General features: G+C 39.0%; 1 protein-coding gene across 1 annotated transcript; it reads left to right on the forward strand.

Annotated features, from left to right (window-relative positions):
• The first annotated feature begins 3,076 nt into the window (after positions 1 to 3,076).
• Positions 3,077 to 18,681, forward strand: LIPC (lipase C, hepatic type). Its single transcript, XM_063412833.1, has 8 exons — positions 3,077 to 3,398; positions 5,003 to 5,182; positions 7,582 to 7,699; positions 9,651 to 9,884; positions 11,228 to 11,470; positions 14,985 to 15,105; positions 15,809 to 16,027; positions 18,107 to 18,681. The coding sequence occupies exons 1-8, from the start codon at positions 3,183 to 3,185 to the stop codon at positions 18,210 to 18,212; spliced, it is 1,437 nt and encodes a 478-aa protein (XP_063268903.1). The 5' UTR covers positions 3,077 to 3,182; the 3' UTR covers positions 18,213 to 18,681.
• The last annotated feature ends 2,184 nt before the right edge of the window (positions 18,682 to 20,865 follow it).

The following is a 20,865-nucleotide window of genomic DNA, read 5'->3' on the forward strand; positions in this document are numbered from 1 at the left end:
AATCTTTAGCAGTTGAGTTGTGTTGTTTTTGCAAACTGACCTATGAAACGTCCCAGTTCCCTGTGGCCGTGTCACTGAGTCACTGGTGTGACATTTTCAGCAGAGTCTGTTGTGAAGCCAGACTCTTCAGACACTATTTCCTTCTCCAAACCATTACACAGATTAACAGACTGAAGCAGCTCCTTGTCGAATAACACATCCTATAGGATCCTATAGGAACTTTTAACTTTAGACAGCCAAGAAGAAGGTCAAGCAGCATTTTTAATCCCCTCTGCCAAATTTACCAGCAAAACAATGCTAAACCATTAAAGCACTGCAGCACTTCCCAGCCAGTGTCTGAAGAAAACAGCTTTTTATCAGACTTGTTTTCTGCACTACGTACAAACAGTACAGAGTGACAAAGCGCCTTTGCATTGCACAAACACTAAGAGAGCAAAAAGAAAATGAAAACAAGGCACTAAACAAAGAAAGGATGTGTACAATGGAACAGGCACAAGCTAGTTTTTGTTTGTTTTTCTTTTTGTGCTAAAAATAGAACACAATGTTCATTTTTTTGTAGAGACTACTCTCCAAAGGCTGAATAAACCATATGATAAGAATATCAACATCATTAAAGTTCTTTCTAATTTTCAGTTCTTTATGTAGATTTGCCCTTTACTGATATTACTTATTTCAGAAACAAAGTCCTTTGCAAGAGGAAAAAAGAAAATCCAACAGAAATTCTTTAAAGTGGACATTGTAAAAGAAGTGATCAGACGTAGGCCTATGACACTGTAAAGTGTCCTGAAAGGAAAATGTGAGACACTGAAGCTACAAATCTTATCAACAAACCTTCTGTAACTTTGAAGCTTTTTAAATTCCAACTCTTGTACAAAGCTGAATAAATTTCTTCAATAACATTTCCTAGCTATGAAACATAACATTGCTTGTTCATTGAAATGAACAATAATTAGCAACAAATAGAAAACAGTGCACATCCAGTGCAGGTCAGTTTAGGAGTTTTCTTGACAGAACTGCCACACACATAAACAAATTAAATATGCTGTTTTATCATGTCTTATCGCTACACTGAAATTAAACCTGGAACAATGCCTGCAACAGAACTGATGTGGTAAAAACATAGTCTGACCTAAACCCAGCACACTTCCACATTGGGATTCTCTGCATTGTTCATCACAAGGTGCTTCTACTGCAGATATTTAAACAAGGGAGCTTCATGCCACAACATCTGTTTGCAGGACAGACTCCCCTGTAAATGAATCACAAGTTCCTTTTAAACTACCAAAATCTCATCAAGACAACATCACAGAACCCCAAGATAGATTTGCGGATACAATATAGAAATGAATAGTCCATGATTTTAGGTGTTTTCTAAAAACATCTACAGACATAAGAGTTTTGATGTACCCAAAAAAAAAAAAAAAAAAGAAAGAAATGTGTTGTCTCAGAAGACAAAGTACAATTTTTCTGATATTAATGTTTTATTAAGGAACTTTTATGCAAGAAAATATGAACTGAAATTTAACTAATTTCACTGCTGTTACAACACAGATAATTTAAACTTCTCATTGAATAAAATATTCAATTTTCACCTCCAGTCATATTTCTTCACTTGTTTGGTCTAATGAAAACAAAAGCCTCCTCCCTGACCATTTCAGCAGTGCTGGTGAGCAGCTGTTGGAATTGATGGAATTGGTAACACCTGAACCACCAATTTCATTTGAAATGAAACCACCAGTATCATTTCTCTGATCTATTCACTGCCAATTATTTACAGCCTTCTTGAGAAAGTGCCCACAATATCCCCACATCTTTCTCACAGATGCGCCTGGCAACAGGAGCTCTGCACACTGTTCTGGTTTTACTTATCTTTACTTACAACTGACACCCTCTCTTCCTACCAAAACCATCTACCTTAGTGCATCTTGGAATCATATTTTCCTTTCTCACAGTCAAATGGTAGCAGTGACTCATGGTCAGTTTTGTTATTGATTACTTCAGTCAAGTTTTTTTATCTTTGTGTCATTTCCAATTTAAGAGTCCCATTTATAGAGAAATTCCTATCAACTGTATGACCCTGCACTTTATAGTAGGAGATTTCTACCAGTCTCTCTTGCTGTATTTTCAAGTTGTCATCTAGCTCTTAACGTTTAATGGTTTGGTCTTCTCAGTATTAGCAAGGGTATCCCATGTTTTGTCAGTCTTGTCCCTTTCCTGATGCTTCTTCAACGGAAAAATTTAAACAAGATTAGCCAAAAAACTGTCCAGAACTCCATTAGTAAAATCTCTCCAATCTAAATGTCCCCTCTCCAATACTAGAAACTGTAACCTCTTTCTTATCTAGTTCATCACCTCTTCTACTAAACCCCATTTTTCTAGCTCCAATAATATTTATTATATGGAGTTTTTCAGCTAAATAAATATTCTGAAGTTTCACTAGAAAGGCTTGCATGTCATAAGGTGCTTTTTGTAAGCTTCTCCTTGATTTTACTCTATTTTCCTGCAATTTCTCTGTATTTTATGTTTTTTCCTTCTAAGCTCATGATGTCATAAGACTACAGTTCACACTGCTCCCACTTTCTCACTTAACAGACATTTCTGAAAATGCTGTCCTAAATGCACCAAGCTATTTTATCTAAAAACAAAATCATCAAAAATATTACAACTAAAAGAAAAAAAATTAATCTTGTGTTTTCAGAGGAAAAAAAGAAGTATGATGTGGTCTAATAGTTTTAAGCAGTCACCCAGGTCTCAAAGCAGTTATAACCCTGAATAAAATGGTTATTTTAGTGTAATGATGCTTGCTCAGCAATTACTAGCAATGCACATTAATAGAAATGCTCTGTAGAGTTAAGAGCCTCTGAGTGTTCCTGTCTGTGCATGCACTGCATGGTCAAGCCCCAACACCTGTACTGTGATCTTACAATCCTCATGCATTTATAAAGGGCCGTAGCAATCACTGTTCCTGTGTAACTGTTACTGTTCACAAAGAGGCACTCAGAGGTACATCTAGACCATCTCAGACTTTGAAAGAGATCCCTTTCAAAGAGACTCAAAATTACAGCTTAGGCCCAGCTGGAACAAGAAACAATGAGACATAGGAAAAGTTCCGAGCTTACTCATTTACTGTTTTACAAACTGTGCTCACTAGTAACTTCTTCAGGTTTTCATTCCTTCCTATTATGACTGTTGTCACAAATTTCCTTTCAGAGGCACTGGGATCACAGAGTGAACACACTACAACAATGAAAGATCAGCAACACTTAAAAACCAAATTTCGACTCTATACAGATACAGCTGAGGGCAGCTGCCAGATTTTTGTTAATCAGTTGGAGACTCTTGACAAATGCAGTTTCAATGCCTCTCTTCCTCTGGTGATGATAGTCCATGGCTGGTCGGTATGAACTCACATTTTATATTTAATTCATATTACATCCGATTTGATATACTTCCCTTCTCATTATGCTGTGGAAGCAACTTCAGAAGTAAGGTTGTGATACAAAGATGATAAGATTTCACTGGTAGCTATCATGGCTAGAAAAAACACAGAGTGGATATTCCCAACAGATTCTGAAGTAACAATCTGCAATTTTTCACATGGGGCTCCCATGCCAAGGATTAAATGCAGCCCCAGTTTAAAGCCAGCAGAGCTTGAACAAGTAGCTAAATTAATGTGCTATGCCCCAGAGAGCTGAATACCAGCTTCATTTCTCTGATATGTTCACTGCAAGATATTTACAGACTTTTTGAAAAGTGCCACAATATCTGCACATCTTTCTCGCAGATACACCTTTAAAAAGAACTTCTCCACAAGCCCCTTCAGCTGAAAGCAAAGCCTTCAACATCAGTGAATTATCACTGAACAGCTTCAGTTAAACTGTAAAAAACCAATTCACCAAAAAAAAATCTTTCTCAAAAGCATGCCAATACTAAGAGTGACTTTTCATCAGCATCTCAGTTGGAAAAGAAACAAAAGGAAAGGCAGGATAAGAAATGAAGTAATTTTAACAGATCCTTGAATTCTCATAGAACCAATGCAATCACATAAGGTGGAACAATGGATCGTCCTTGCACACCTGCAAATATGCAGAGGAATTTTGAACACCCCCTGTGATGCACAGAACTCCTTTAACAAATAAGAGAGACACATTCAACTCCCTTAGTAAATGAAAGCCAAGCCTCGCAAAGAAAAATTTGTTCAAAACCTACACACTCCTCAAACCACGGGCCTGAAGCTGCTGCCACTGCAGTTCATCATTCACATTAACTTAATTTGCAGAGGTGTTGGGCTCTTAGAGGAGTGTATGTGGAAACCCAGACATGAGACTCCCAAATTCTAATACACTAGAAGAGATAAGGTTATTTTATCAATTGACGAAATACATACAACTAGAATAACAATTCAATCTGATAGATTAAATAATAATTCTAGTCCATCAAATCAGAAACATGCTTTGATGTGAGAAAATTGTAACCAGGTATTCAAAAAAGAATTGTCTTTTTTGACAAAAGCAAGCAGCTTTTGACTCAAAACAAGCAGCTCTCAAAATGGAATGGCTAGAGATGATTGCTGGTCTGCAATCCTTCAGCTTCCCTTCTCTGATTTTTTTAGCTTATACTTACAGGGATAGCTGCTATTGAATGAAATCAGACATTTCCTGGGCATTTCTATCTGTCTTTTTCACCAGTACTACCAATTATCTCTGGGTGAATTAAAGTATTTGGAGTCATAATTTTCACTTATAAGAGTTCCTGTTACAAAACATACACTATAATACCCTTATTATATTGACTCTTTTTTTTTTGGTCCACCAAAACCTAAAGATTCTCAGCACTGAAGCAAGTTGAAGCCCTTAAAATCTAGTTATCGGCATTAATCCCTCCCTGTTCATACTATGGTTTTTATTTCCTTATGTTTTCACAATAACTATTTGTCAGAGATTGCTTTCCCATAACAATGGTTTTCTTACTGTTTGTTTCTTTCTTTTTTCAATTACACCAGGTGGATGGGATATTAGAGAGCTGGATTTGGAAAATGGCAGCAGCTCTGAAGGCTCAGCGTAACCAAATGAACGTGGTCATTGCAGACTGGCTGACGCTGGCTCACCAGCACTACCCCATTGCCGTGTGGAACACGCGCACCACAGGACGGGAGATTGCTCAGTTCCTGCAGTGGCTGGAGGTGAGAGCTCCCAGACCAACACGTTTCTCTGGAAAAAATGCATTTACTTGTTCTTAGACTTCCACAACCTTTCTGAAATACCACGCTTGCTAATGCTTTCATTTCAGTCACTCACATTTCTTTAATGAAGTGCACAATTTTATCCCATAAACTTTCATATGCCTTTGTAGAACTTGCATCATGCAAGAGGAAAAAGCAAGTGGTCTTGTTTGTGAAAATATTTTTATATATCTTTAGAGGTGAGATAGTTTCCTGCTACTTTGACTTTTCCATTAACATGTGTGTAGGCAGCTGACCCTGTTGCACACATAGAAAACAGGCAGACATCATCATTTGCAAGACACTAGTACAGGAAAATTATGTTATCTGTGCTAAACTTCTGCTTTTAATGCAGAATTCAATCCCAACACAGTGTCTTATTTTTGGTGCAGTTTCCTAAATACTAGGATAAAATAATGGCTTAGAGATTCAGAATGTAAAGGGAGACCTTTCAAGAGGACAGACATGCCTCACAAAGCAGATGACATGGAGGCAGCAGCGAGTACAGAGCCACACCAATGCAATGACTATTTATCAAAATTCCTGCTACACGGGGAGCAGTGGCCATGGCTGGATTGAAAAGGCTGCAGCCAAGTCTGCAGAGGATCACTGGTCTCCAGCACAATTTAAGAAAAGGCAGAAAGCAAACAGTAGAATGAGAATCACTCATACAAACCAGGAATCCTAAGCAACTCTTACTGTATCAACCTCTAATATTAAGCTACTTATTTTGAAATTAAATTCTACTTCTGTACCGGGCAATGAATTTTTGAACACATTACTTTAAAGATGGTGAGGCCTAAGGTGGAAGAGAAATGTACTGCAAGGCTGAAAGGTTTGTAGCAAATACCATTGAAAGCCTCAGCAGGACTGGCAGGGATAGAAGAAGCTGTCAGACACCACACCCAGTTAGAGACACCAGGCACAAAAGGGAAGGCAGGAAAGTTCGAGTCACCATTTTCATTGTGATATTAGAAAAAACCTTAGCTCTTGGTCAAATATAGTTTAAGTTGCTGGAGCCTAAAGTAATTTTTTGAAGCTGTTTAATTATTGAATGAATCAAATGGTGGATGTTGATCAGTTCCCAGGAGGACACAGCACATTGTCAACAATAAAGACAATCTGTGATTTCTCTAGTGTCAACAAACAAATCAAGGCTTGAATAAATTACTCCTTGCTCCAGTATTGTAGGTAGTTACTCTTGTACTGTGATGTGTTCCAGAATTTAAATATATCACACATTTTCACAGCATTGAGAGTGTCCAACCAGTAAATGTTCCTCATATTGAGAAGCACCCCTCCAGAGTTTAACACTTAAAACCCCTTCATTCCAACTCACACAACGACCTTCCTGCTATGCTTCTGTCTGCTTACAGGCAGATAATTATTTCAAAGATTCTTAAAGGATTTAACAAAATCTGCAGTGCCGCACAACATTTCAATAAAGAATAAACAATAAGTAATATTAATGCTCTTATTCCAGGAGTTAAGAGGGCATGATCAGTAACACCCTCAATAGCATCCATTTCAGCATCATCCAACAAGAAAATTGGTCAGATCTCGTGATTTCTAAGAGCTGTCTCTCTCACAAGAAGTCTCTGCAAGTTTCACCTCATCTTCAGAAGAGATTGGTATTGAAACTGCACAGCCACCCCACTGGGACAGGCAACATCCACAAGGAAATTTAAAGCAAGGTTCACCTTTCCTGCAAGCAAAAAATGCCATATTTTTCTTTACAAATCAGAAAAACCTTGAGCCTTGCAGTTCAGGTGAAATGCTTAAGACGTACATGGCATTGATTAGGTAGAAAGAAGGGCAATTCTGCTTCAATAGGTTTGCTACAAATCACACACACATCTTTGTACAAGAAATATCATTGCTGTTATCATTTAACATGTCTGGTCAATATTTTGATCCCTTTACTTTGGCTTGTCCTGGTATCTCAGGCAAAAAAAAAGGCTGCTTTTATAGAGGATTGTTTTACCCTGAAGTTAAAGAACAGATATCAATTTTATAATCATAGGAAAGCGAAATGCTGCAGACAAAAGGCAGTGAACATCTGAATAGAATGACTGTTTCAACAAACAACAACAAAAATTCCGCTGTGTTGATGGTGTTCCAGTGCATGGAAGATAAGTGGCAGTGCCCAAATGTGTGACATTTTCCTGCTGCATGAAAAAGAAGCAAGGAATAATGCTCAGCCAATAGAAATGTGATGAATGATTCATGCACCTCATTCAACCACCATCAACATACAAATTTCTTGTGTTATAATTCACAGTATTCTTAGCTTGTAATAGATATTTCACTGTTTACTTTTCACATTTCTTCATCTAAATCAAGTTGCCACTATCTTCCAGGAATCCATTCAGTTTTCCAGAAGCAATGTTCATCTAATTGGGTACAGCCTAGGAGCTCATGTTTCAGGATTTGCTGGAAGTTTTATCCATGGTACAAAAAAGATTGGAAGAATTACAGGTAAAAGACTTATACCTTTAAGAAAAATAACAGTCAACGGAATCAAGTTAGAAAGATACTTGACATATTAATGCCATATCAACAATTAGCTGTTGAATAGCAATATTCAGCACAGTTTAGAAGTTTCATCTCATTGGTTTAGAAATTAGATTTAGAAAACTTAATGAAAAGTTTTTTGAAAATTAGGTCTCATAGCACTTCTATCTTTGATCTTTCCCACCTCAGTCCAAATTATGACATCCAGAATACACAAGCATGGGGACTAGAAATCATATACCAAAGCCTCAAGCTTCATGTTGCTTAAATCTATCTCTTATCCATTCCCAGTAACACCTTAAACTAAATGTTAGCCACTAACCTCGGATCTTTGGCCACTGTCTTGACCCAAAGTCATTCAAATACTGTTCATTGTTAGCGAGTAATTTAAAAAATATTTTAAGGAAATTGTCTGACTGTGCTTGAGGTTTTAATTGTGGGACAGTGTCTGTACAGTGAACTCAAAACAGCTCTCCTGTAGCCAAAATGATAGTTCTGGAATACATTCTACAAGAAGCATTAGCGTATCCCTAGTAGGTGCTTAAAGCAAACAAAGTTACCCCAACCCTTGATTGACTAGTGACATTCTGAACCTTCTGTAATGATTTGTAACTGTACTAATTATAAGTGTAATGAAAATACATCTATAATATTATTGATACACTGCACAGAGTACCTCATCTAATGCACAATGACAGCTTAAAAAAACCAAACAAAATGAAATCAGAAGTGCATTTTACACAAGACACACATCAGCTACATTTAACTTATCAGAGAAAACATTTTCCTTTAATCAGATTTAGGAGTGAGGCAAATACAAATGGCTGTACTTTGAAGTCACAATCCTGATCTTGGATTCATTGCCACATAGCACAGTCTCTTTCACAATCAGTTCTCATGGCCGTGCCTGCATGCCAAGAAGTTGATTTTACAAAATGTGTCATGGTGTTATGCCAGTGTATGCACCGATTCAGTTCCCCAAGCAGTTTGAACTGCTTGTTCAAACCTTATTAGAACACGACACCTTGAAAATGGGTAAGTAAAAAACTTAGAGCACATTACTTACCTTAACAGCTACATGCATTCTTCAGCAGTTTTTCAGACTTGTAACAATAAGCTCTAAAAATTGATAGTGATAGAAGTTATTAAAGCTAAAAAGAAATGTATGCCTTTGGGGGATTTCCGTACTTGCTGCCTGTGTTACTAGTCTTGTCTGGTTATATCTATGCAACTATGTTATTCCACAGTACCAGCTGAAGACTATCAAATTTGGGAGCTTGTCCTTAAAGCAGAACACAGCTTTAAACTAAGCACAAAGTTCTCTTCCTAAATCAGTTCCCAACCAAGAAGAGCACCATGCAAAAAAATCCAGAAAACAAAAATCAGCAAGTGTCCCTAAGTGGAATATTATTTTTCTGAATACTGTAATAATCTGCCTTGAAGATTTTTTAAGATAAAGAATTATTATAAACAAAATTTAGCAGACATATAAGGTTTTTAAACAAGAAATGGAGCTTTATAAAGTTTCAGGTGCCAAATGTAGGCAAAAGTCAGCCTTGCTGTGGGACTGCTGTCTTCCAAAGGACCTCTGAAACACACAACCTCTCGAGTTTGGAAGAACAAAATTATGTAAAGGTCCCTCAGGTGACGCTGGCAGCAAGCACAGTTTGTCTCTGACAAACACGTCTGTGTCTGGGCCTGTGTCCTTGTGCAGTCCCAGTCAGTGTTTGTTACAGTGTTCGCTTTGAGTGTAACCATGTACCCTCTGTGGGACAAGCGTTCTTACTGTTTTGGTCAGAGAAAGACCTTGTGAAGTGCCAGGTGCTGCCTGTTTTCAGGAATTTATCACAGACTGACAGCAGCAGAACTGTCCTTCTGCAGTGTATGACAATGGCAGTATCTGTATTTACTGCAGGCCTTGACCCCGCTGGTCCCTTGTTTGAGGGAATGTCACCAACAGACCGTCTATCTCCAGATGATGCAAACTTTGTAGATGCGATTCACACCTTCACCAAGCAGCACATGGGCCTCAGTGTCGGCATCAAGCAGCCCGTGGCTCACTTTGACTTCTACCCCAACGGAGGCACCTTCCAGCCCGGCTGCCACATCCTGCACGTGTACAACCACATCGCACAGTTTGGCATCACTGGTAAGAACCAAGGGCACAGAGTGGCAAGCAGCGGGGCAGCTGCACTGAGTCTCCCTGGGAAACCAGATAACTGTGGTCTTAAACAGCATCTAAGTATTGTTATTATCACCCATTATATGCAAGGTATTTTGTTGTTTAGAGATCAGTTATCTCATTTTTACATATCTTGAGTTCATATTGGTTTTACTGACTCCAGGAAGGAATTGAGCTGTTTAGCACTCCTGAAAACGAGGCCATGAGCATCCTGCTGTCAAGCACCTCTGAATAATTTAATGGTATTTGTTTCAGCAGTAGAGGAGATGAGAAAATTTATCCTAATTAAGCCAGGTTTGTCTAGTGTGTCATTAATTATTTCAAATCGAATAAAACACAGGTCTGTACTACTCACCTTCTCCCAGCTCCTGTCCTGTGATGGCTCAGCAGATGCTCTCTCTAGGACCTGACTGCCAGTGCTCCAGCCTTGCTGTTACCTAGAGAAGCTTACCTCCAACGTACCTAAACATGAACATACAGAGAAACTGATGCAAGATACTGGAAAAGGTCCTGATGTGCAGAGACAACCAGAAGTGTTTACTGAAAACCCCCAAAGAGCCGGAGTATTTCTCAACTATCATCACACAAGGCCTAAATCTGGGCCTGACTTGTTAGAAGATAAATGATGACAAATGTGAAACCAAGCATCAGCTCGAAGCTTATCAATGGAGATATAAAGCATCGTGATACATCCTATTTGCATAAAATAATTTTTGTAATTCTATGGCACTTAAAGAACAGAAAGATACTTCTCATAATAGCAGACTTACTTGATATTTTTATTGCGTTTAATAAAATTTTTGCTCCTTTTTTCCAAGTAGTAACTGCAAGAAAAAATTCAATTCAACATAAGAGTCTGTCAGTCTAATAGGGACAAAATATGGTGTTGCTGCCTAAGCATCCAAAATCCAAGAGAGTTCAGCAATCCAGAATGAGACTGCTTTGTTTAATGTGGCATGATCTGAAAGACTGCACATCAATTCAGGCTGTATTTTCTATTGACAAAAACAGCCAGAACAATGAAATCAAAGTTCATATTTACAGTGTGATACAGTCAGGCCAGAGAAGTTTAAGCAGAAAATTTATTATCATGGAAGTTCAGCCATTCTATTTTTGAATGATCCTAGAAATAAAATTGCTATGATGGATGATTTCTGAGGCAAAAACCAAGATGCAAAGGGTAGGGGTGTGTGTGTGGGGGGAAACAATAACATATGTTTATAGTTTATATTTGGCTACAGTACTTCCCTGCAGTTGAAATGGTAAAAAGAAACAAGGGCATGTAAATTTCTGTTGTTGCATTTTTTCAGGCATCACTCAAACTGTGAAATGTGCCCATGAGAGGTCAGTTCATTTGTTCATTGACTCTCTGCTGCACAAGGACAAGCAAAGCACGGCTTACTGGTGCAACGACATCAACACTTTCAACAAAGGACTCTGCCTCAGCTGTAAGAAGAACCGGTGTAACACCCTGGGCTACAACATCAGGGAGGAAAGGTTGCCCAAAAGCAGACGGCTCTTTCTGAAAACAAGAGCACGTATGCCCTTCAAAGGTTTGTGGGAATACTTTTTACAGCATCCACACTGATCACAAAGTGGAAGACTGAGCCTAAGCTTTGTGGTCCTATTTATTCATTCATTAAAGCTTATAAAATCTGTGAGAATAATCAATTTGCTGAGATAACTGAGAATCCCAGTGGGCCCTCTTGATGCCCTTTCACCGAGATCCTGGATCTCATGTTTCTGGGGGAGAAAGCACACTGCATGCTTGCACGGGCGAGCTGAGGGCTGGCAGATGCCCGGGGTCCTGATCTGCAGGATTTTCCTACAACTGGACCGTGCAGGTTTGTTGTAACATATGCAGGCATACAGCCAAGCCAAAAAAAGCAGCATAATTACTCTGGGAGGCCTCTAAAACATCCTGTTCCACATTTGCCCAAATTTTATCTGCAATTAGACTATGAAATGACATATAAATTACTACTTTTCAAACAATGGACAGACAACAGAATCGCATGGACTTTTACAAGGCTGAACTGTAGCACTAAAATTTGGCACTCTGGCTTTAGCTTTACTACATTACTTTACCGAGTCAGTGTGGGGTTTTGGCCGTATGATCAGATAGAGGGGCCACGGCCTGACAGGGGGCGCAGGGCCTTCCAACCGGGTTCCATTGCACTCAGACACCAGATCCCACTGCTGCGCTTGAGGAGACGTTCCCTTGCCACTGGAAAAGTTTACGTACATTTTAAAGTGAGAACAAGCAAGATGATGTGGGACAGCCCTGTTCCGAGAGGCTGTCAGTGCAGGTGTTCCTGGCGCCCTGCTCTCCTCACCATCTCCTTCCCCGGCTGCCCCTCATGAGGCGTGAGGGGAGCAGGGGCGCGAGCGGCCGGGCAGGGCTCGGGGCGGGCACAGCCTCAGCCTGAGGGAGAAGGCTCCCCTCAGGCCCCGGGCACGGCCTCAGCCTGAGGGAGAAGGCTCCCCTCAGGCCCCGGGCACGGCCTCAGCCTGAGGGAGAAGGCTCCCCTCAGGCGCTGCCGGCCCCCGGGCACGGCCCCGGGCACAGCCTCAGCCTGAGGGAGAAGGCTCCCCTCAGGCCCCGGGCACGGCCCCGGGCACAGCCTCAGCCTGAGGGAGAAGGCTCCCCTCAGGCCCTGCCGGCCCCCGGGCACGGCCCCGGGCACGGCCCCGGCAGTCCCGCAGCCGCTGCCGGGGCCGTGCCCGGCCAGAGCCTCGCTCCCCTGAGGGCTCTGCCGCCGCCGGCCCCTGGGCCTTGGGGCTGGAAGCGCTTCGCACGTTCGAGCACCCCGGCACGAACACTGAAAGGATGAGGAGAACGGCTTTAAAAGGCTGCTTGCATTATACAGCTTGTCTCCCCACAGTGCCTGTTACTCAGATGCATTATCATAGATCAAAAACAAAAACCAACCAACCAAACAAAAAACCCAAAAACAAAACAAAAAACCCAACACAATAACATCAAAAACAAAACAAAACAAACAAACAAAAACCCAACCAAAACACTCACAAGCAAACAAAAAAACCACCCAAAACAAAACCCAACAAAAATTCAGGTACTTTTAAAATAATTTTGGAAGTCTTCCACTAGCACAGCTGTGAAATATTCAGTGATGACTCCACAGGGATCTGCGTGGCCCTGAATGATACTCAGAACAGCTGAAACTGCTGAATTTGTTCTTAGTACTGTTTAAAATGGCTCAGGAAGATATTTGGAGTAGATTTAAAAACTCCAAAGGCTGTGTCCAGTTCCTGATGTTATCTTGCTCCAGCCCAGCCAGGGTCAGAGCCTCATCAGAATCAAAGACAGGCTCTGGGGATGCATCACCCGCTGCTCCCACACCTGGGCACTGAGATGTGATCGCTGGTTGTGTTCCTCTCTGGATATGGAGCTAGTTTCAGTTTGGGGTAAAATATCTCTGTCCCGTTGGCTTTGATTTCATTTAAACATGTTGCATTTTTAGGGTTAGAACTGGTTTTGCATAAAAAACCATCCTTGGCAAATATGTGGATAAAAGTACTCCAGACAATGATGTCCTTTCACAAAAGTGCCCAAACAAAGCAGCAACTGTGGGAAGGTGCTTACAAAGTCATCTTTGTAATGCATTAAAAAAAAAAAGGTTTGAAGATCATGTGAGAAGCACAAACAGAAGAAATTTGAGCAACTGAACATTACATTTCACAATCCTCCGTCTTCACAAAATTTAACAATCATCAAGTTAATGACATTAGATTCTGGAGCATAGACCATTCCAACTCAAACAAAACCCCCAGGTTCTTACACAGAAGTTAACATTTATAAAAAACTGTGATGGGACCTTGAGTTTTTCTATGATTTTTCCTGAAAGTAAGCACCATAATCACAGCAAAACCTTAGGCTGTGTCTGATCATATACTGAAAAATCAGTTTTTACATAAAGAGAAAACCCAGAGAAAGACAGATTAGTTATAATACAAATGATCTGTAAACAAACCTCTCTGCCTTTGTCCTCATCAGGTTTGCGGCACAGGATCACCCATTTTGTGTTCTACTGAGGGACACATTTTCAAAAGAAAATACATTGTTCACTAACATACAACAACTACAAAACAACAAAAGGATAGAGCTGTTCCAGTAAATACTTTCCATCATGAACACTCTGAGCTGCACCAAAAAAACCCCAAACCTATCTGTGCATATGCAGAAAAAGATGATTCCATTAGGAGTATGAGGAGCCATTCTCAGATATAGTGAAGACTGAAGTGGGTAAAGAGGCTGGAATAATGTTCCTTCGTATCTACATCAGTTTTGTTTAGAAGGTTGCTGGAAGAATGACCAGATAGAAGAGTTTTGGACATTTAATGCAGCTGAGAGTATCAGTATGCACATAGTCAAAATATATGTTGTTGGGGTTTTCTTTTTCATAATTTACAAAATATCAAACTGATGACATCTTAGGCATTTCTCATGCTGACAATGCTCAGGTCTGACTTTTTGAAACAGTGTTGTTCTAGAAACTCCCTAGACCTTGAAGCATTAATGACACTGTTAACAGATGTGTGTTAAGCACAATGTATCATTATGCAGTCAAGGAAAGTTTGTGAGTCATCTGTTTTGCAGGGCAATTTTCCAGTTGATCAGAGAAACGGCCTGACCATGTTGCTTAAGATCTTTGATCTGTATCATACATCTCTAGTCATGCACAGTCACAAGGATTTGCTTGGTCACTAGATAGAGGGCTTGCCAGAAATTCTGACAATTAAACTTCAGAAAAACTGAAATATTTCCCATGGAAGAATGTTTTATCCCAAGAAGAAACTCAACACTGATTACCTTTTTCTCCATCCTTTAAATAAAGCAACAGGGCCTGAAATGCTAACAGATTACACAGCACAGCAACAACTAGAAAAAATGACAATGTTTCAATTTCAACAAATTAGTTTGAAAAATAAAATGGAATAACTGTCAACTTTCTGCTCTGAAAGGCAAAATTCTTTTGCCTAAGAAATCTATTGATTGTTTGACCATGCATTTTGCCTCTTTTTGCAAATTCTTCCTTCCTACAGTGTATCATTATCAGTTCAAGATCCACATTATCAATGAAATCCCAGGCAAGGCAATAGACCCAGCCTTCACCATGTCACTGGCAGGGACTAAGGAGGATGCTAAAAACCTGCATATCCCACTGTGAGTATTGTTCCACATGTAATTGTGCATGTGACAAAAGATGCCAATTTGTAATATCATATCACATTGATAATCATGCTGTGAGTGAAATGGTTCAGTACAGCTAAGTGAACATGAACTGGAAATTGTCCTCTCTTCACTCATACTCCCCGAAAGTCACAAGTTCTTACAATGATGATAGAGTTTGTGCAGAAAAAAGATTGTTAGAAAACAAACAGTAAATTTGGAAATTATTCTGTGTGCTTATTTTGGTCCATCCCACGGCTAAGACAGGGAGGTGTAATCAATTAAAACACAAAAGAACAAGATCAGCTGTAATTAAGATAAAGAATTTGGGGTATTTATCATGATGGACACTATCTGTATTAGTGAAAGCAAAGGCAAGAGTGGGGGTCAGCATTTGCTCGAGCAAGCAGAAGCTGTAACATAGATGCTATTATGGGACACCTTTTATTTGCTGTCAGAAACCACTACTGCTTCAAGTTGTTCAAGCTTCTGCCACTTCTGGTTCTTTCCTAGCATGTTGTCATATTTCATCACCTTTTTTTGCACCTGGAGGAAGAACCTTCCCGAGACATTAATGTTTTGTCCTGGAGAAGGAAACACAGTTCTTTCTCTGGTTTTCAGGGGGAAAAATCCTAGGTTTTTTTCATTTTAATTCATAATAATTAAGACAGCATTATTCTCACCTTGTTTTCTCCAGAGTTGAAGGTATTATTGGGAATCAAACCTACTCCTTTCTCATCACCCTGGACACTGATATCGGTGACCTCATAATGATCAAGTTGAAATGGGAAGGAGCTCCAGTTTGGGAAAATATCTGGGACACATTCCAAACCATAATACCATGGACAAAAGGCACCCGTCGGCCAGGCCTTATAGTGAAGGCAATAAGAGTGAAAGCAGGGGAAACACAGCAAAAGTAAGTGTAATGAGAGCACCCAGTAACACCACAGTGTTTGGCACACGGGTTATCCCAGCTCAAACACAAGCATCCGAGCCCCAGCAGTCACACCAATGAAGGGAATTACCTCACTCCATAAGGACCATATGAAATTTCAATGAAACAAGGTACTATGCAAGATAAATAATGATTCCAACATTAACATAATGAAATATTCAGATTCCTGCTTACAAAAAATATGCCAAATCTGAATTATTTGACTTTCAATACCTACTTCCTAGAGAAACTCAGCATCACCATTCTTGAAAATACTCATTAGAAGGATCATGCTACACAGTCTGCTGATTGTTTTTGGTGTTCTTCTTTCCCCTGTATATTGCTTAAAAATGTATCACAAAGTCTGAGCAGCCTTGTTCTCTACATACAGCAATGCTGACAACACATTTGAAACTGCCTACTCATACAGAGAAATTTCAGCCAGAAGACAGAATTAAAAAAAACTTATGATTCTCACTGCTTTAATCCTTTGAGAATTTTTATCTAAGCAGTTTAATTAAGATTAATGAGAAATCCACGCCTTACCTTGTAACTGAGGCTCAGTCTTAGAAGGCACTCTCTTTTTCCTTGGTCCATTCCCTTTTTTACCACCACAACTGGTGCAGACTTCCTGCAGAACAACTTATTGGTAGAGCTGCATCTCCTTAATATTGGCACAAAAAACAAATTAGACAATTTAAAGAGACATTTCATAAGACAATCTGTGTGCTGGGGGACAGAGGAAGGATCATATTCTGGGTTGAATCCTCCTAAAAATGTATTTTTGAGGTGTTTTCCTAACCTGGCACTTGGCATGTGCTCCTGCCATTAGAATAAAAGGAGTTTCTCTGACATCACCAAAATAGTACTGATCGAGCTGGCAAAGCAAATTAAAGCAAAGCATACATTGCAAACTAGGGAGCTCTGTTTAGGTACAGGTTCCTGTACCTTGAGATAAAAGGTATGAAGGTGAGAAGTCATTTTCCTAACTGGGAAGCTCTTGTTCAGTGCAGCTGTGCCAGTAACCTGGCACAAGCAAATTACTGCTTCCTTATCTAGGAAATGATTAATTGAAGGGTGCACTTACACTGAAAAAAAAAATTGCTGGTATCTAATGCTCCTTGGAATTTTTTTTTGCTGCAAGTGGAAGCAGTTTGTGCCAAGCTTTTAGTGGACACAGAGTATGTGCTGGGTTTTGTTCTTTGCAGTCTGGGCAGTGACATTCAGTTATCACTGAAATACTGCATTAATGTTTAGAGGAGGGAATGAAAGATTATTAGGTAGTTCTAAAAGGAGAAACAAAGGACACTCAAGGAAAAGTATTTTCTTCAAAGAAGAAAAGTCTGTAGATTTCTGCCTTCCTCAGAAGGCCAAACATCGTGTATTGGAGAATCAGCAATTTTGGAAATTCAATAATTTAAAAAGGTAGTAAACACAAAATGTATTTTGACTTCTCTTGTGCTTTCTCAAGCATTTGAACAGTTGACAATATTTTATCTCTGGGTATCTCTACCTCTGGATGTTTGTGATCTTTGTACACATGATGAAAGTTCCTTTGTTAGATTATCTGATGGCAGAGACTTGAGATATAACAGCATAAACTTAAAAAACAATTAACAAACAGACCATTAAAAGCAATAAAATACCAGATTCCAACATTTCTGTAGCATGAGCAGTTGCTGATGTTAGATTCCTACATAGATGATTTTTAGCAACCTCCTGGCTAAATATCAATATTCCAGCAGCCCAAAGAGGGCAACCACGGTGGTGGCAGCAAGAGCTGGAACAATGGCACTGCCCCACTGGCAGCACAGCCCAAGTGACTGTGAGTGTGCTGTGGAGAACGTGCACAGTGACACCAGGGAGACACAGGCACAACCCACTCATTTCCAGGAGCTGACTGCTCCTCTCTACCTCTGGTCCTTCCTCACAAGCCTATAAAAACAGAAAGGTGCTTTCCTGTCACAGACGGGATAAAGAAATGGCTAAAGAATGGGAGATTCTAACTGACATTATGCTTTCTAATCAACACTATGCTCACATGCTGTCTTTTCTTTCCAGAAGTACATTCTGCCCCCAAAGCATTGACAACATTCACCTTCATCCATCCCAAGTGAAGACATTTGTGAGATGTGAAGATCGCTTCCAGAAAGAATACAGAAAATGAGCAAGAACACAAAAAGACAACTCCTCACCACAATATTCAAAATATGATACATCTAGTCAAATGTTTTAAAAATTCATAGCTGCATCAAATATCCTAGCAGTTTCAGAGATGGTGAAAAAATACATTAAGATATTTAGTTTTCATCATCCAACAGTAAGCTGAAATATGCTCTTTGATCATCTAGGAGCATACTCTGAAAATGGTCAGTGAGCAGTTTCATCAAGGCAACTGTCAATTTTCAACTGTTTAAAATCTGAAAAAACATCTGCTCACCAGAAATAAAAATATTGTTTGACAAAATCATCACTGTAACCTGTGAAAAACTGAATTTTGGTGGATTTAAGGGAAAAAAAGAAAATTTGTTTCCCTGTAAATACTTTGAAATGTTAAATAGCTACACCTATCAGTTAAAACTTTTCCAAATTATTTCCTAATGAAGGCAGAGTTAAATAGTTCTCAAAAGAAAATACTACCAAATCGATATAAAAATATATAATGATTGAGCTGTAATAATCATATGAAAACCCCAATAACAGTATCATTTAAAAATTCTGTAATAAGCCTTGTTCTCTTTGAAAATGCTTTGCTATTTAACTATTTTAATTAGAGAACCGATTTAAATTACTAGCAATTTAATTATTTGAATGATACTTCGTATACTACACAAAATTCTAGCACAAATAAGTTCACTTAATTTTTGCGTTTAAATCATATTTATCCTTTCAGGTAAGGTCTGAGATTTTTAGATTCTAAATCTCTGTATACCAGATTGAAACTGCCAGAATAAATGAAAATGGTTAAACCTTCAAACACCTTCAGAGCATAAAAACAAACTTTGTAAGGTCAAACATAAACAATTCCCTTGTTTCCTATGTCAGAATATAAACAACAAAAAGTAACATTATTGTCTCAGATTGTTTTTATTCTACGGTTTGTGCATACTGAAACAGAAATCAGTATATATGTATTCATTTGTCACTTTAATGCTAGGCACAGGATCATTAAAAATTAAGGTTTCTTGAACTCTGAATTTTGAATGTGATTTGTGTTAAATGTTTTCTAAGTGGTAAAAAAAAGTGCAAGAAAGTGCTAAGACCTGAAGCAAAGCATATTTTTTTAACGCCAAGAAATTGCAGGGAATTTTGAATCAAAATATCCAGATCTTACAGGAATAAAGTGGGATTTATTTAGATAGCCTGACAAATGAACAAGCTGAGCAGATCCTGCAAGCAGTGAACAGGGATCAGATGTTGAATGCAGGCATCGCTGCCAACCATTCAAAATATTAACTTTATTTCCAAGCTGTTTTCAATAACCACCATCCCTTTAAACGAACAGGAATACTCAATTCAGAATCAGAAAGGCTCACAAACGACACTGGGGAACTGAAGCATACTTGGATCTCAAATGAGAATTGTTGTCCATCCTGAGTGTACATTCCAGAAGCTGTTCCAATATTTAAAATGGCTCCTAGGAGTATCATCTTGATTAGATAAATATTTATCTATTTAAATACAAAGCCCATGCAAAAGAATCCTTAGTCCCTCACTGAAAACAGAGATTTGTGCTTTGAAAGATTTTGTTCAATGAAGCAAACTGGTTTTTTAAACACAAAAGTATTTCCACTTTCTGTGTCAAAAATTACAATTTAAGTGATTAATTTCATGCTTCAGGTTGCTATCTCAAATATTTAAAATTTGCAACATAATTATGAGAGCTCTGTAATATGTTCTGTGTTTGTGTAAGAATCAATTGCTTAAGTAGAATAGCTGAGTCAAATTGGGAGGATACACAGAGGGAAATTTCAGCCAAAAGTATCTGAGAGAGTTAGCTAAGCACCAAGGCCCTTTGCTTGGTTGATTTTTACATTTGTAGGAGTTATAATCCACTGGAGAGACTCAATTACTGGAAACCCAGTGACAGCATTTTTAGGGGCACGAAGTTACAAAGGACCCTGTCCTGCAGAATGACACACAGGAACAAATGACAATGTGGCCATTTTAGTTTTCCAAAGCACAATGGAAAATGAGAGTAAACAGAGAGAGAAGTATGTGTGGCTAACTCAAATTAGGCGTCTCTCTAGATTGTTTCTAGAATTGAATTGTTGCTTCTGCAAAAAGCTAAAGACCTGCCACTTACTTCTGCTTCAAGGTTTTCTTTTTTTATAAAATACTTGTCTATTTAGAGAACAATTAAATACTGTCACTGAAATTGCATTTACATCAGTTACCACCAACTTTCCAAGCTATGAATTTTGTAAGCTTCCTGAACCAAATCCTACCCCTACTCCTCAAAAGCTTTTTTCAGAAGATGTTGAAGCATGACAGAGCAAGAGACAAAGGCTAAAAAGAATTGGGCTGTACTCCTCCAGCAGAGAAACTACGCTCTTAGGAACATTTCAGACATCAAAATTGGCATTTCTTGCAAATTACTACCACTTACTTGGTAAGAAGGCTGATAAAGGGATCTAAACTTGAGGAGAAACAGGCATTACTTCAGGAAAAGCAGGTGGAAGAAGCGTCAGAGGTGTCTACATTGTGCTGAAACTCAAGAAATGGGGATACTGCAGTTTGATGACTTCTCCAGTTATCAACTAACAGAAGCTGGTATAGCCTCAGATAAGACAATTTGAAAGGTTTTAAAAAGTCAAGAG

Source organism: Prinia subflava, chromosome 15 (genome assembly GCF_021018805.1).
Source record: "Prinia subflava isolate CZ2003 ecotype Zambia chromosome 15, Cam_Psub_1.2, whole genome shotgun sequence".
In the NCBI taxonomy this organism is placed as follows: Eukaryota; Metazoa; Chordata; class Aves; order Passeriformes; family Cisticolidae; genus Prinia; species Prinia subflava.

Coding starts and splice junctions, on each gene's coding strand:
- LIPC (XM_063412833.1), top strand. CDS start 3,183: ATGACTGTTGTCACAAATTTCCTTTCAGAGGCACTGGGATCACAGAGT. Junction 9,885..11,227: donor CGCACAGTTTGGCATCACTG/GTAAGAACCAAG, acceptor GCATTTTTTCAG/GCATCACTCAAACTGTGAAA. Junction 16,028..18,106: donor GCAGGGGAAACACAGCAAAA/GTAAGTGTAATG, acceptor TTTTCTTTCCAG/AAGTACATTCTGCCCCCAAA.